Source organism: Sminthopsis crassicaudata, chromosome 3 (assembly GCF_048593235.1).
Source record: "Sminthopsis crassicaudata isolate SCR6 chromosome 3, ASM4859323v1, whole genome shotgun sequence".
Lineage (NCBI taxonomy): Eukaryota > Metazoa > Chordata > Mammalia > Dasyuromorphia > Dasyuridae > Sminthopsis > Sminthopsis crassicaudata.
Window position 1 is genome coordinate 76888274 of NC_133619.1, and position 16831 is coordinate 76905104.

The 16831-nt window shown below is 32.6% G+C and overlaps 1 protein-coding gene across 4 annotated transcripts in view; it reads right to left on the reverse strand.

The window, feature by feature from the left end:
* Positions 1–16831, reverse strand: part of ADAM23 (ADAM metallopeptidase domain 23) — a 210971-nt gene that overhangs the window by 58564 nt on the left and 135576 nt on the right. For all 4 annotated transcript variants that reach the window (XM_074298919.1, XM_074298918.1, XM_074298917.1 and 1 more), the window contains exons 10-12: positions 13587–13655; positions 10034–10197; positions 929–1013 (exon numbers count right to left, since the gene is read on the reverse strand). In XM_074298919.1, the coding sequence (XP_074155020.1) occupies positions 929–1013; positions 10034–10197; positions 13587–13655 (318 nt within the window). The remainder of the gene's footprint in view (positions 1–928; positions 1014–10033; positions 10198–13586; positions 13656–16831) is intronic.

The window sequence follows — 16831 nt, forward strand, 5'->3', positions numbered from 1 at the left end:
CATCAACCCACCATGCTTTTGGTATTATTAAAGGGTAGAATTTGGGCTTTTAGTTGTCAATGGTGAGCTGGAGCCAGATGAAACCAGCTCGAGAGTGCTGGTTGTTAAATTTTCAGGGGAAGCATTTTACACCCTGACTATCAGCAAACACTTTAAATCGGGATTTGATTTATTCTTTTATTGACCATCTAGACCCTAAGAAAATGATGGAGAAAATGTTTTAAAAAGCAGACTAAATAAAAGTGTCTTGTGCATATGATTTTTTGAGAGCCAATTTTTAAACATTTACCAGCTCTTCCCGATTATTAGTTCCTGTTTTCAGGAATTTTTACTGTATAAAAGATACAATTACTATAAGTTAAAGCATTGAGACAGATAGCAAAAAGGAAGAGATATTTGATTTGAAGATAAAGACAAAGAAAGACAGATAGACAGACAAAAAGAGAGAGAAAGAGAAAGAAAAAGACATAGAAACACAGAGAGAGATAGAAAGATGAGGATAAATAGATGCTGTATTCAAAGACAGAAAGAAAAGTCACACCCACTGAATAAATTAAAATACAATGGATGAGTAGCAAACTATTATAATTTTGAGAAAAGAGACAGGGGAAGGATTGCCATACATTATAAGCAAAATAATACTTTTTCTTTGGAAATCCAAAAGAATCTAGTCCAGTCTTGGGCTTAATTCTGTCAAGCCCAAAGTGGAAATAAATAAATCTTTGTTTTGTGAAACCAGGAAACACATTGGGAGTGCTGAGGCTAATAGAAGCCACAGGTCTACTTTCTTGATATTACCACTTTCTTAGACAATATGTAGCATATAATAACAAGTGTGCAAAGTAGCATGTGACTATGAAGAGCAATATGGGGACTAAAGTTGAGAAAGAATTAGGTCACACATTGTAAAAAATTAACCAACTGTTACCTCATTTACTCCAACTCCCCTTGTCTTGGAACAAACACCTCCAAAGTAACTCAGACTACTTCTCTTAAAGTGAAATATCACACGCCTTAAGAAAAGAAAAAAAATATTATTAGAACAAATGAAATCAATAAAGTAGCAGATAACCACTCCTAAACAAGGGTAGAGCTAGTCCTTTCCCATATTTATGCATGCAGAGAGAGAAATGCATGGATTTAAAAAATGTAATTCAATCCATGGTATGTAGTAGAAAGCACATTAACCTTGGAATCAAAAAATAAGAATTCAAATATTTTTCTGGGTAGACTTATACTTCTCAGATTCCCAACTTTCTTATTTGTAAATTAGAAATAAAACGACATCCTTATTTCACAGAATAGTTGAGAAAATTGGATGCTTTAATGTGTGTAAAATGACTTATTGCCATGAACTCCAAACCGAATATCAATTTATCACGATGCTCATTATAAAACATGTTATTATTACAAATAAGGAATCATCCCCAAACAAATACCATTGCATAACAACAAATCCCATAAAAGCACCTTCGCTGTGAACCTGAGCACAACCTGAGCATGTGTCCCACCTTCATCTAACTGGTTAACTGGGTTTTGACAATTCTGCTTTTACAACATCTCTCATCTCACCTTCAGATTTTTTCTCTGGTTGTCCTTCATGCCAGGAATGTTCTCTCATTCCTGACTTCCTTCAAACCTCTAACTAAAATCCTACCTGCTACAAGAAGCCTTTCCTAATCCCTTTTAATTTGCATTAGTACCTACCCATTATTAATTTTTTGCCTATTTATCCAGTACCTAGCTTTCTTTTACATAGTTATTTGCTTATCATATCCTCCATGAGACTCAGATTATTGAGGGTAAGGATTGCCTTTTGTCTTTCTTTGTATCCCCAGCACTTAGCATAGTACTTGGTATACTGTTGGTGCTTAATGAGTGCTTACTGACTCTCACATCTGACCCTTCCCTCCTCACAGAAACACTATCCTACTTCAGATTCATACTACTTCTCACATATGAGATTGCAAGAGGTACCTAATAGATATCCCTGCATCAAGTCTCTTATTCCTCCAATTCAGCTGACTAACTGTTCATCTCCATTCAGCTGAAAAATTGATATTACTATGGCAGAAATCTGCCCACATCTCACCCCTGCTTAAGAAGTTTCATTGGCTACTTATTGTCAATGTGATATAATATAAACGTCTATGATTAGCATTTAGACTGCTTCACAGTCTGGCTTTAGCCTACCTTTTCAGCCTCACTGAACATTACTTCTCTTCCTGTTCTCTACTATTCAGACAAACTGGACCTTTGAAGATAACTTTTCTGTATGTGACTTATTTGTACATATTTGTTGCTTGTAGTTTCCTCCATTAGAGAGAGGAAAGAAGTCAGGGAAAGAAGTCAGGGAAAGAAGTCAGGGAAAGAAGACAGGGAAAGAAGACAGGAAGGAAGGAAGGAAGGAAGGAAGGAAGGAAGGAAGGAAGGAAGGAAGGAAGGAAGGAAGGAAGGAAGGAAGGAAAAGAGAGAGGGGGGATGGCGAGAAGAAAGGAGGAAGAAAAAGAGGAAGGGAGATAAAAGAAAGAAGGAAGAAGGAAGAGAGAGAAGAAGGGAAATAAAAGAAAGAAGGAGGGATGAGAGAAAAGGAGGGAAGGAGAGAGGAAGAAAATAAAGAAGGGAGGGAAGGAAGGAAGAAGAGAGAGATAGAGTAAAAGTAGGTAGGAGGGGAAAAGGAAGGGAAGAAGGAAAGGAAGGAGGAAAAGTGGCAGGAAAGAAGAGGGGGGAAAAGAGGGAAGGAAAGAGAGGAAAAAGAGAAAACATTTCTCCCCAATAAATATAAATTCCTTGAAAGTAGGATTTTTTTCCTCTTTTGTTTTCCTGTCCCCAGTGCCTGGCATATAACAGCCACTTTAAATTACAGTTTGTTGAATGGGTAAATACATATTATAACCACACATCTGATGTGCAAAAAATCCTAGGTATCAGGTCAGATAAAAGGGTCATGTTCATTCTAAAAGGGAAATATATTCTGCCCAGCCTCGGCAGTGTTGGGTTCTGCTCCTCATGAATTATATGGTCATTTGAGAGGGAAAAAACCCATAACATCTCTAAAGTTCAGTTTCCTTTTCCACAAAATCAAGATAAAATGTATCACTCTGAAATGGCCATGACCAGTCTTGGCTCTGAGAAGAGCTATGAGAGAGCAGAGGTCATGGGGCAATGAACATCACATCAGCCTTGGTTGATGTGCTTATCAGTTTTGTGGAATTGGTTTTCCTCCTCTCTTCTTCTTTATTATAAAGGATTGTTTTCTGAGAGGGGAAGCAGGATATATTAAGAAATATACATGTTTCACTTAACCTTTCAAGATTATCAAGATATATCACTGAAATACAGTGATATAGATGAAAGTGTTCTAAAGAGTATATCAAGTGCTACAAAAAGTAATAATATAGCTTTAATATAGCAGCTGATTAAAGTAAATGGTCTATTGGGTAAGCACATTAATCTGCTGCGGGGGAAAGAACCATTTTACATGAAAAGTGTGGCCAAAATTTGTCTACTTCCATGAGATGTCTTATCAGGGCATGTGAAAAAGCTGCTGAAATCACCGGCTTCACTTGGAAACCATTACATTTCCATAATAGTTCCTCCAAAGGATTTATTCATTTATTTTTTCTGCATAAATCTCCATATTTTAAAAATAGAACAACAATATAAATTATGTGTATCTTTTTATGATGTAAGTACATGTTCTCTATTGAAATCTATATGTCAGCATGTAAATTCAGCATCAGTTATTAGGATTTTAATGATGATGGTTAGTTCTTGTTGCAGTTATAATAAAATATGCAGGTTAGTTAAGTGATTGTGATAAAAAAAAAAAGTTATACGGAAGACCATTATTTCTAGTTGCTTCTCCCTCCAAACCAGTCTCTACACAGCAGCCAAAAGAATCTTCCTAAGCCCTGGTTTGAATATGAAGCATCATCCCTGCACTTAAAAATCATCAGTGACCCCAGACCACCTTTAGGACAAAATATGAAGCCCCCTCAGCTAGATAGGAATGCCCTTAATAACTTGAGCTTATAATATTTCCAGACTTTTTCACATCACTCCCTTTCACATCTTCAATGCTTCAGCCAAAAGGTCCTGGATCTGCTCACTGTTCCCTGTTCTCCTCTAGTCCAGTTTCATTGTTTAGAATTTGTACCATTAACTCTTGTTATGGTGCACAGCACACAGCAGGTATTTAATACAAGTTTGTTAACTTGGATATTAAACTTACAGAGGATGAGATAGAAGGAGTAAAGAAAGAAGGGGTATTATATCCATTAATTTTTATTTTTGTGGTTCTTGTTTCACTTAATTTTAAACAATGAAACGAGACTTATCCATCTTGTTTGGTTTATACTCAGTTTTTTACATTGGACCTAAATTAATAAATAGTGCTTGTTTTTCAGGAATTATTATATTTTTATTCATAAATAATAATACTACAAATCCTTCTTCTCTATGGCAAGGAGTTGGCTTCCTGAAAACTCTGCCAACTGAGGGTAAGTTCTCACCATTTTTATACTAGGCTGGCAAGGTTCTAAATAATGGCCTAGTCATAGACAAGTCTGTTGTTTGAGATTTATTACCACAAGATTGGCCAATAAATAATTAATCTAGGGGATATATTCCCTAAACAAATAACTATTATTGTTCCCTTGATAACAATAATAATGACAGAGGTATCAACAGTACTCATTTGTTTTTCTTTTGTTAATTTTTAATTGAATTTTAAGCAATGCAAGTAGATGGATTAGTTTGAATTTATTTTCTAGTCATTTTTCTACTTTGACCTCAAACCTACATGTTTTGAAGCAGGAAAATTTTTTTAATGAAAGCAAATTGTCAATTAAATAATTTAAGTTCCTACAGAAAATTATATTGAGAAATTTTGTTTACCTTCCTTTCTTCCCACTCTCAACAAACTTAATTTTGATCTTAAACTGAATTGTCTTAGCTCTTTTAAACTGAGAGATATTTCCATTCTACATAATTTTAGTTATTTAAAAATAAAATCATTTTAGTGGAGTGGCATTACTCATAGTTAGCTGGCAAATGAGTTGTGAGTCATTCTGGGTATTTCTAAGACCTGTTTTCTTCCATCAAAATAATTCAATATTTCTTCTTTAAACATGTCGCCTGCTTTAGAGATAAGGATTATCATACACAATGAGTTAAAACTTCAACATTTATCCATAACACTCCCATTACTATCAGTACTATATAGTAAAAAAAAAATGGCAAATGTAATGACGTTGAGCAGTCTCATTAGCTCAAGTAAAATAGTTGATGCAGAAAATACTCAAGGAAAAAAAAACTCTGGAGACAGTATTACTTTGATTTTTTAGTTATTCTTCTATTAGAAAACCTATTTTCTTTAGCCCTATTCCATTTCTATTACTTTGCTCACTTTCTTGAAAGAAAGACAATTTTGAAGATTCAAAGACAATATGTATAAAATGAATAAAGTCATGGATGAAGGCAAATCAATCTGCTGATTGGGCTGCCTTAATAATAAAATTATATAGTTCAAATCTGATCTCACGACACTTAACACTTCCTAGCTGTGTGACCCTGGGCAAGTCACTTAACCCCAGCCTCAAAAAAATAATAATAATAATAATAATAAAATTATATAAGCCTCAAAGAAATCAGCTTTCTAAAATCAGTATTTGGATGGCTAACCTAGCAATGGTGTAAAGTCATGATGGAAATCAGGGCTTTCCAGTCATTATTTACATTCTTCCTTTGGGTGGGTAGACTACTCTTCCCCTTATGTGCTTTTTTCTGCCAAACAGTCCCTCAGCATTGGATGTGGTTGCTTTTTTTGAACTAAGTCTGTTTTAGTTCTGGTCCCACTAGTCAGGCTACCTTGACCACTGTTTCTTGCTCATTGCCTAAAGGGAACCAGAGTTTAATATTTTTTCTTTCCCCTGAAAAGTTGGAAAAAATTAAAACAATAATTCTCTTTTTTTCAGTTCTAAGCCTCCAGCCAGAAATAGCATTCTGGCAAAATACTGCAATCTCAATTTCACCCTCTCCTTTTCTTTCCCTCTAACTCTTCCCATCCTTCCCTCTCTCTTCTTCTCTCTTCTCCCCAGGTATTTCTCAATTAGTCCCTCTTCACTGCATTGAGCAATGATACACATGGGTTAGCAACTCATCCCTTAGGAAGTCATTGGCCTTATGATTTCTCTGGAGAAAGTGGAAAATAAGGAGAGGAATAAAAAATCATGAAGTGGATCTCAAGAGTCCTGACCAGTTTCAGCAATGCAGTGCCTGCCCTGTATTTCTTGTGCATGATTTGATCAGATCATTTCAGCCTCAGGAATCTGGCACTGAGGAAGTTATAGATATGCAGCTCTCTTCCAGTTCAAGAGCAAAGTCAAAGACAAAAATAAATTAGGCAAGAGGTGATGAAAATAACAAGAAATTATGTCACTTTTTAAAAAAGTATTAATAATTGGTATTTCTTATCTCAACCCTTTAAGTTCCATACAAATTTGAATAGGTTAAAAAGTTTTTTTTAATGATGTTTCCAATAGAAACCTATGTTGGCATTCATCCATTTTATAAATAACCACCTGGTACCATTATGCACAAGATTGTAGGAACTACAGGGTATGCAAGGATGAACAAAACGTGATCTTGACTTCAAAAATTGTATAATAGAAAATAGAGGAAAAGATACATACATGTACATATGTGTATGGGTATGTGTGTATACACATGTGTGTATATGAATGTTTGAACATATAGAAAATACCAGGCACAATATAGAACTCTACATGAAAAAAGACAAAGTACTACAGAATGTAGGAGAGGTCATATCTGATCTGAGATCTAGCAGTATGGTAGCGTAGAAAGAATGATGGCTCTGAATTCAGAAGAACTGGATTCAAGTCTAGCTTATGATGTTTACTACATGTTTGCCTCTTGCAAGCCACTCAGCCTCCTTAGGATTCAGTCTCCTCAGCTATAAAAAAGATTTGGGATAATTAGTCTCTACTATGTGCTAGACATTGTTATAATTACTCAAATTCTTGATCTATGATCCTATAGCTTATAATTCAAAGTCCCATCCTAAGTTCTAGTTGAAAGCTATTCAAGTACTTAATGGCAACAATTATGTCCCCTAGTCAAGTCTTTTTCAACATCTTCCATACCTTCAACCTTTCCTCACATGGCTTGAATTTAACAAGTTTCACCATCTTGGTTGCTCTTCCCTGGATTCTCTCCTGATTATCAATATTCCTTCTAATATAAGAGAACATATGTGGTTGATGTGGTTGAATGAGAGACATCATAGTGCAATGGGAAAATAACTTTCCTAGTCCTAGACATTGCTTTTATGAACCTATCCTAAGATTTGGTTTTTGACTGCCAATTTTACATTGATGACTCATATTAAGTTTCAAATTTACTAAAAACACTAAAACAACCTACAATTTAGGTAAGCTTCCTCCTCAATCTTATTCTTATAAAATTGACTTCTTTTACTCTAAGTATAAGACTTTGCATATTTTCCCTATTAGATTTCCTCTTCTGAAAATCATTCCAGCATCCCAGCTTTTTTAGATTTTTTCAAACCTAACTTCTATCAAATACATTACAGTTCCTGTATATCTTAGGGACCTTGGCACAAGATCTTAAACTTGAATTGTAAATCTGACTAAAGACCTTTGCCCAGATTCTTTTTATATGTTTAAATTAATGTTTCTCAAGTGGTATTCCAGAGAACTTGGTATTCCGTTTTTTGTGAACAAAATTCTGTGAAAAATTTCCTTGATAGCAATATGTCTCATTTAAAAATGTGAAATGTGAAATTAGTCACATTTCAAAAATACTTCTATAAGAAAAATTGAAGATAGTCGATTAGAATTCATTTCCACTTAATTTTTTAAATTTTCTTCCCTTTTCTTCATTTTAAAGGATGTCATATCTACACATGCCAAATCAGCATGGATGAGTTCTACCATTAGGCTAAACTAACTTGAGAAACGTTGGTCTAGACCATAAGAGAAAGTGTTAACAATGGATTAGTTTCTTTGCTTTGAATATTTACTCCAATGAACTTCCTGATCATTGTCATTTTTCCCAAATTAGCTTTTATGGCATGTTTTTTATATTAGTCATGGTGTTTACAGTGACATTCTAGAAAGTCAGCTGCTCACTACCCATGCCTTCAAAGTAGATTCCTTGATCCAAGAGGGCTGCTATGATATTTTCATAAATTGTGAAGGCATCCTCTCTCCAGGAATAATAAATTGAGTTATCCAGCTAGTTTGCATACCAACCTACATTATGCTGATTGACTTTCTAGTGAGAGTATGAAATATACCAGTTTAACACACATAATGTTGTCTTAGCCTTCAACTTCCAATAAACTCAGATCAATTCAAATTTTCACAGAAAGATAATGTTTCAAAGTTATAATTATAAAATAAAATAAAAATTAAATTAAAAAAACAGTAAAAAAAAAAAAAAAAGATAACGTTTCATTGCTTTTGTTCTTTTTATTTAGCCATACTTGGCTAGAAGCAAAAAACAAAACAAAATCCTAAAGTACAATATCTACATGAGGTATTTATAATAAGATGCAAAATGACATAAGAAGATTCTAATCTTCAAATTTCTTTATGTATATAGTAGAAAAAAAAATTTAACCACTAAATGAATCAGTATAGCTTTTGATTCTGTAGCTTTTTAAAACCTAAGCTATAAATAACCTGTTGAGTAGAAAAGAAAAAGAAATTGGCTACAACAAGGCAATATGGTTTGCCTAAGACTACATAGCAAATCACTGGAGGAACCACAAAGACCCACATCATGTGGTACCCAGTTCAGTGTTTGATCTACTCAGCAGTTATATATTTGAAAGTCATTATTCACATTTAAATTTTATATTTTTGGAAAAGGAGATCTTGCTAAAAGGTAGACTAACTCTCCTGGATCCTTGAAGATGATTAATTGATGACACAAAGGGCTAACACTTAGATCCTTTGACCAGCAATAGTCTAAATATCATTATCAATTTTTGGATTTATAATACACTTATCTGATTTATTATGGTTCTTCTTATGTGTCATAATATAATTGCAAAGGAACATCAACAAATTTTAAATGCACAAGATTAATATATAGTTAAACCCCTATATAGCCCTTCTGACGATGTGAAATTAATTTAATCATGAGTCAGATAACATACCTATATGTACAACTTATACCACTAGGTACAGTCATCTTTAAAATATCTGCTTCTAGACTATTCACACAGACTATAGTATCATCCATCCATTTATTCAGCAATTCTTTTAGTTCCCACTATGTGCAAAGCACTACACTAAGTATTGAGGTATTTAAAAATGAATGATACATGCCCCCTGTTCTCAAATAACTAATTAATAGATTAGAGTATATATTAATGAGATATTGTAATGTAATATAAGCAATGTAACAGGTACCACCCTATTGGTTCAAACTAAGTCATAGGAATAAGTGTTGGAAAATCTGATTTTGAGTCCTAAATCTTCCATTTACAAGGGGGAACCTTGAACAAGTCACTTCAATTGTGTGATTCTCCGCAAGTTGGTTATGTAGATGAAATAAGAAAATATGTTGAGTTCTACAAGAAAAGATCAATTATTGTTTTTATTATTAACAAATCAGAAGAAGCACTCATTTCTGGATTGGGGGGCATAGAAGGGAACACGTATTTATTAAGTACCTACTATGTGCTAGACATTGTTATAAAAATAATTTGATCTTTACAACAACTCTAGGAGGTAGGTGCCATTATTACAGATAGGGGAACTAAGGAAAACTGAGCCCAGGATCACAAAGTTAGCAAGAATCTGAGGCTGGATTTGAGTTCAGGACTTCCTGACTTCTGGCTCAGGGCTCTGTGCACTGTGCCATCTGAGGGTGAGAGTAAGAGTGCTTACTATAGGAAGTGGTTTCCTTGTCCAAAGTAGAGTGAAACTGGTAAGGGAGACACCAGATGCCTATGGCAAAAGCATGAAATGGCACATACGAGATGAGGTGAACAGCATCCGCGTGCTGCTTTATTCGTTGTCGGTATTTGGAGAATTCGTGGAGCATCTGGACGGGATCAGATCGAATGTCAATGTAGTCCTTCTCTGTCCATGTTTCCACAGCTACCAATACCACCCTGGTATTCAATTGTTCCTTGTAAATCTGGGAGTAAAGACAGGACAGGCACAGGAGTAGAACACTGGGTCAAACATGCACAGTTAGCCAATCAGAGTCAGTGGAAAGACAAGACGGGTAAGGTGGGAAGGAAACATTGGGAAATCATTAGCTCAAAATATTGAGATACAATTCCCTATTTTATCATATTGTCTTCTCCGGAAGAAAATTAATTTTTATATGACCCCATATTCATCATTTTAAGGTCTCTTGATGGTATGTGACCATAGGTTCTCAAAGGTATTATAGCATAGCATAAACACTAGCAGATTTTACCAGATGGAAAAGCTTAGGGAACAGACTTGACAACTCACTGTAGATCTGCCCAGCTAAGTTTAGAATGGCTAAGCAAGAAAAATGATGATTCGTTTGACTACAAAAAGACTGCTGAGTGAGTCATGCAAAATTTGTGGTAGACATTAGTACCACAGATCTTGGAAGTATTCAAGTATAATTCAACATTACATTATTTACTTTCCCTATTATATAACTGGATCTGTGAATAGCAGAAACTATGCAGGCATTGACTATTGTACATTTTAAGAAAGTTAATCCTTCAACTATTAATGAAAATAGAGAACTAGAAATGGGGGGGAGGGGAATTTATCATACCTTAATCAGCCTGAAGTGTCAATGATTCCTCTTACTATATTGCAACTATATTGCAACAATAATTATATTTTAAATTAGTATTATTTAGTTTCAAAATCTTATTATATAGTAACACAAGTAATTTTAATGCAAACATTATTTTGTAAAATTAGAAAGTTTCTATTCCTTGGAATATTCCATTTGTAAATTCACTTGGAGAAATAAAAGGTCTAGAATCAAATCACAACAGAAATAAATTTTAAAGTAATATTAAGGAGGGAATAGCACTTCCAGACTTCAAATTATATGAAAGATTGGTAATCATCAAGAGTATTTGTTACTAGCAAAAAAAATTAAAATAGACAAATAGACTAGACTAGGTAAAGAAGTATCAGAAAAAAATATACTCAATAACTTAATGTTTGATAAATGTGAAAATATAAATTATTTGACAAAAAAATATGATGTGGCAAGAATACTTTGGAAAACTGGAAAACAGTCTGGAAGAAGTTAGATCAGCATTTTATACCACTTATTATAATATGTTTGAAATGGTTATATGAATTCAATCTTAAAAGTCATACCATAAATAAATTAGAAGAAAATAAGATCAGATGCCTTTCACAACTACAGTTTAAGGAAGAATAATAATAAATAAATAATAATAAAGGAAGGCTTCTTAAACAAATGACAGCAGTGATCATAAAAGATCAAATAGGTAATGTTGATTATATGACATTTAAAAGTTTTTGCATAAAATGTCAATGTAATTAGAAAAAAGAAGGAAAGCTCTAAACGGGGGGATATTTTTGCAGCAAATATCTTAGAAAAAGGTTTGAAATAAAACAGATATATAGTAGTATTAGATACTATGGTCATGTAAGATTCAAGAATCACTCTTCGATGGCTAAGTGTTAAAAGGATATGAACAAATAATTCTCAACATAATTGTATGATATTAAAAAAACATATGAAAGATTGCTCCAGGTCACTAATAATAAGATAATTCACAATAACTCTGAAGTCTTATCTCATACCCTACAAATTGAAAAAGATTACAAAAGATGGGAAAAGTGAGTGTTAGAGAGTAGGAAAAACAGATACCCTGATACAATATTGGTAGAATTGTCCAGTAGTTCAAAAATTCTGGAAAGCAATTTAGAAAAATGCTGAGAAAATTACTAAAATGTCCGTACCTTTTGTTGCAAAAGTCCCAGGTGCTAGATACATAACCCAAGGATGTCAAAGATAGAAAGAACATGCTAATATGTACCAAAATATTTGTAGCAGCACTTTTGTAATAGCAAAGTAGAAACAAAAGAAATATCCATCAGCTGTGCAACAACTAAATAAATTGTGGCATATGAGTGTAATAGAATAGTCCCTTAATGCCCCCCTGCCAAAAAATATGGATACAAAGAAGTACCGATGCAAAATGAAATAGAATCACAAAAATGAATGAGAATCACAATATACTCAATGACTAAAACAATATAAATAGAAAGAAACAATATGATTACAGTGAAAAAATTCTAACCAAAAAAAAAGGGAGGGGAGAAAGATAAAAAAATAATCTCCCTCCTTTCTTAGCAGGAGTTGAGGAATTATGAATATGAAATGTGAAATGATGACTATGTTGTCAGACTTGATTAGTATGTTGGTTAATTTTGCTCTATTGAATTATTTGTTTTCCCTCTTTTCTGTTTCAGCATTTGCTCTCTGAGTAGGAAAATGAAAGTGTTATAAAAACAAAAGAGTACAATTTTTTTTAAAAAGTTTGGTTTTTCATTCCATAAAATAAGGAAAGATAAGTTTGCATAAAAATTATTAAATATCCTTCCCCCCAAAAAATCATTTTTCCACCATAACTTTATCAATCAAAATATTTTCATCCACTGTCTTACATAATTAATTTCAACAATAAAAAAGTTAATTTTTATCAAAAAAATTAATGGGGCAGCTAGGTGGCACATTGGATAGAATACTGGGCCTGGAGTCATGAAGACTCATTCTCCTGCATTTCAAACTTCAGACACTTAGTGATCCTGGGCAAGCCATTTAACTCTGTTTTTCTTATCTATAAAAATCAGCTAAAGAAGGAAATTGGCAAACTACTCCATTATCTTTACCAAAAAAAATTAAAATGGAATAATGAAGAGTCAAATTAAAAAAAAAAAGAAAACTACAAAAAATTTAAAATTAAAGTAATTTACTGAGTCAGATGACTTTTACCAAAACTCAGAGATTCAACTTCAACTTTACATAAAATTTACACACTATTTTGTTTTCTATTTATAAATTATTAGGGTTAGATACTCTGTCCTTTCATATTATTGCTCAGAGTTAAATGTGCTGCAATTTAATATTATTTATTAGAGTTTGATGCTTAGAGAGATTTTGTGGTTGAAAAATTATTTTAAGATAAGGGAAAGGAAGATATCCCCTCTATTGTTAATAGTTATGTTTATCTAATGGATTTCTTATGTACTCAGGAAATTCTGCTTTTGGAATCTAATAATACCTGTAGGCTTTCTGAAATAATCTAGCTTGATTTAATCTAGCTATCAGGCAATGATCTGCCTCCAAAATTACTCCATAGACAATTAAATTGTTTCTTTACCTACTGAATCTAGAATTTTCCAATTTTGAATACAACATATTGTGGGAAACCACTAAAAGTGTGCTTATTATACTTAGTTCTCAGATAAAGCAATAGACAACAAAATTGTCATCAGGAATCCTTTCACTATCATAAGAATGGATTCAAGACAAAAAGTGATACTTACAGAATCCACAAGGTTGACCACAGACTTGGCAAAGTTGTTGGTATGTGCATGAGAACGGTATTTCTTATACTGAAATAAAAAATAAACACTAATTAAAATCTAAAGAGTTATTAAAATAACATTCCTCAATTTCCAAATTATTTTTAGTAAAAGTCATCTATATAAAACATGTTGCATACCTTAAAAATATAGATATATGCACACAAATATATAATGTATATATGAATGTATATGTTAGGCACTATCAACATGTAGTATAAATCTCAAATTCCAACTATCATCTGTGATGTTAGCAAACAATTTGATGTTTTAGTTGTTGGAATATTCATTTTATATTCTACTGTCATATATCAATTTTTATATTTTACTTCTCTTTGGACCGAAAGCCTATTTGAAAATTAGTAAAAATGTTTAATTGAAGCCTCAATATCTTTTTTTTATTATTACTAAATACATATTGTTCTCTTGCTTTTCCACCATCTAAACTTCCCTCTGTATATCAAATGGATTTGTTCTTTCTACTTTCACCTGAGGATTTTGACCACAGAAGCCCTCTGTTAAGCCTTACTGTACTTCTAATTTATTAAATCTTAAAACTGCAAAAAAAAATTTGAGACACCTTGTATATGTGTACATTGGAGAACATATAAATAATCTATAGATTAGTATATAGATATAGATATATAATTATAGGTCTCTTATTTTTCAAAGATATACTTAAGAGAAAAAATGAAGGAATCAAGCAGATGCCTATTATGTGCCAGGCAATGTACAAATATTATCTCAGTTGATTGAAAAAATATGCTGAAATCAGTATTATTTCATAAAGAAACTAAGAGGTGAAATGTCAATCACAACTTATTGAGAACTAAATAATCATGTTAAGAAGAGTTAAATCCTAAAGATCTATCATTATTTTGTAAATGACTTTAACAAATATCTATAAAATGCAAGGCTCTTTTATATATTCTTACTATTAAACTGTAAGAATTAGTATTAGCAAACTGCTCTTTCTCCACAGATAGGTTATGATTCTTCAAGTCTTCATACAAAAGAGTCAATGAGAATCCAAACTGCAGGTTTCCATTTTATAAGATTGGGGCATTACTTCAGTTTTACAATAAATCAAATATTAGTTCTTAGAATCATTTTTTCAATACTAAAAGGGTCCCTGAATCTTTAAAATTTACTACATGCAGAATATTTAAAGAGATAAGATGTCTCAAAAAATAAATGATCCTCTTGTTACCTGAATACAAGATTAAACTTTTCTTCCAAGTCCTTGGTCCAATCAGCAGCCTGAAAAGTTTATTTTGTTGCCAGAAACATATCTGGTCTTCTGGGTATAAAGTCCATATTTTTAAGATTTCTCTTAAAATCAAACCCTTTCCCTCTCCTTATATCTTGAATCCAATAGGAAAAAAATTAAAATTTTTTTTGGGAATTCCTAAGCTAAAATGCATTTTTCCACACCATTAGAGAAGGGGGCAGGGAAAGGGAGACCAGTTATTAACTCTCACTCTCATGCATACAAAACTCAGATTATGATAAATCTGAGCATTCTCATAAACATGCATGTACACATAGCTATATATAAGGTATGAAGATTTATGGGGCTTTATTTAATTCTTCCATTTTGAAGACAGACTAATAAAATCTGTCATCTTGGTCAACAAAATCAGAAATGATAGAAGTGCTTTCAAGCTTATAAACTTTAACTGGGAAGAAAGAATTACTTCCTGAAGATACACTTCTATCTCTTGATGAGATGTTCCTGGCAAAATACAAACTCTAATCACCCTTCATTAATCCCCTCAAAAAATTTATTTCAAGACAGCACAGAACATCACAAGGAATGTGGCAAATTTTCTATAATCCATGCCCTGTAATTTCTAAATGTAGATTTAGCTACAAATGGATTTCATTGATAAAGGTTCTGTTTTCATCTCTCAATAAATTTTGAAAGCCATTCAAAAATATGTTCAGAAATTCCTCACATCAATCAATCAACAAGAAATTAATTATTAAGTAGCTCATTGTGCCAGGCACTGTGTCTGAGCATACAAAGACAAAGTCTTTGCTCTCAGCAGACTTGCATTCTATTAAGAGAGACAAGATGCATACAGTCAAGAATATACAAAAAAAAAAGATGGATAAAAGGTGATTTTGTAGAGAACATTGACCTGCAGGTGGTAGGATTAGGAAAGATGATATGTTCAGAAAAACAATAAAGTCAGGAAAGAGTTCAGTTTATATCCTCCCTCTGATACTGTGTAACGATGATTAAACACTTACTTGCTTTGAACCTCAGTTTTCTGTAAAATGGGAATAATAACAATATCTACAGTTCCTACTTCACAGAGTCAGAGTGAACATCAAATAAAAAAATCAGGAAGATTTGAGTTCAAATTTCAAAAAATTGTCTGAGACATTTACCAGTTGTGTGACATTAGCCAAGACATTTAATCTCTCTCACCCTTATTTCTCTGCTCTGCAAAATAGGAATAATAATAGCACTTACCTCGCAGGGATATTGTTAGAATCAAATAAGATTATCTGACTAAAATGTTTTCCTAAGCTGAAAACATGGTATAAATATTAACTATTATTATCATCATCTGCTTTGAAAATAGTATCTGAGTATATACTCATATATATAAAATACATTTGACAATAATTTTGGTGTATTTTTTCAAAGAATCATTTAACTTTTGAATGCAAAAGATGACTACACTATATTGATAACATGACAGTAAAAATGATCACGATATAGAAAATTTTAAATGATAAAATAACCAGGGTAATTTAGCTAAAAATGGAGTGTTCCATTCTATTGGAAAAAACTGAAATGATTAATAGAAAAATAAGATTACATATTGTGAGGTCTAAATGTCGAGTACTTTAACTATTGTTAAAAGAGCTCAAATTCTAGAATTCCTTAAAAAATAGAATTTTTGTTACAGGAAGAATCTGCCCTCTACTGGTAGTTGAGAACTTTTTTCCTTTCTTTTTTTCCTTTCTTTTTTTCCTTTCTTTTTTTTTTCTTTCTTCTTTCTCTTTTCTTCCTTGCTTCCTTCTTGCTTGCTTTTTTCTCCTTCCCTTCATTTTTCTCTTTCTTTTATTCTTTCCTTCCTTCTTTTCTTCTTCCCTCCCTCCTTCCCTTCTTTCCTTCCTTTCTATTTCCCTTCATTCCTTATTTCAGAAGAGAAACAAATAAAATGCATACTAAACAAGACCATTTATTT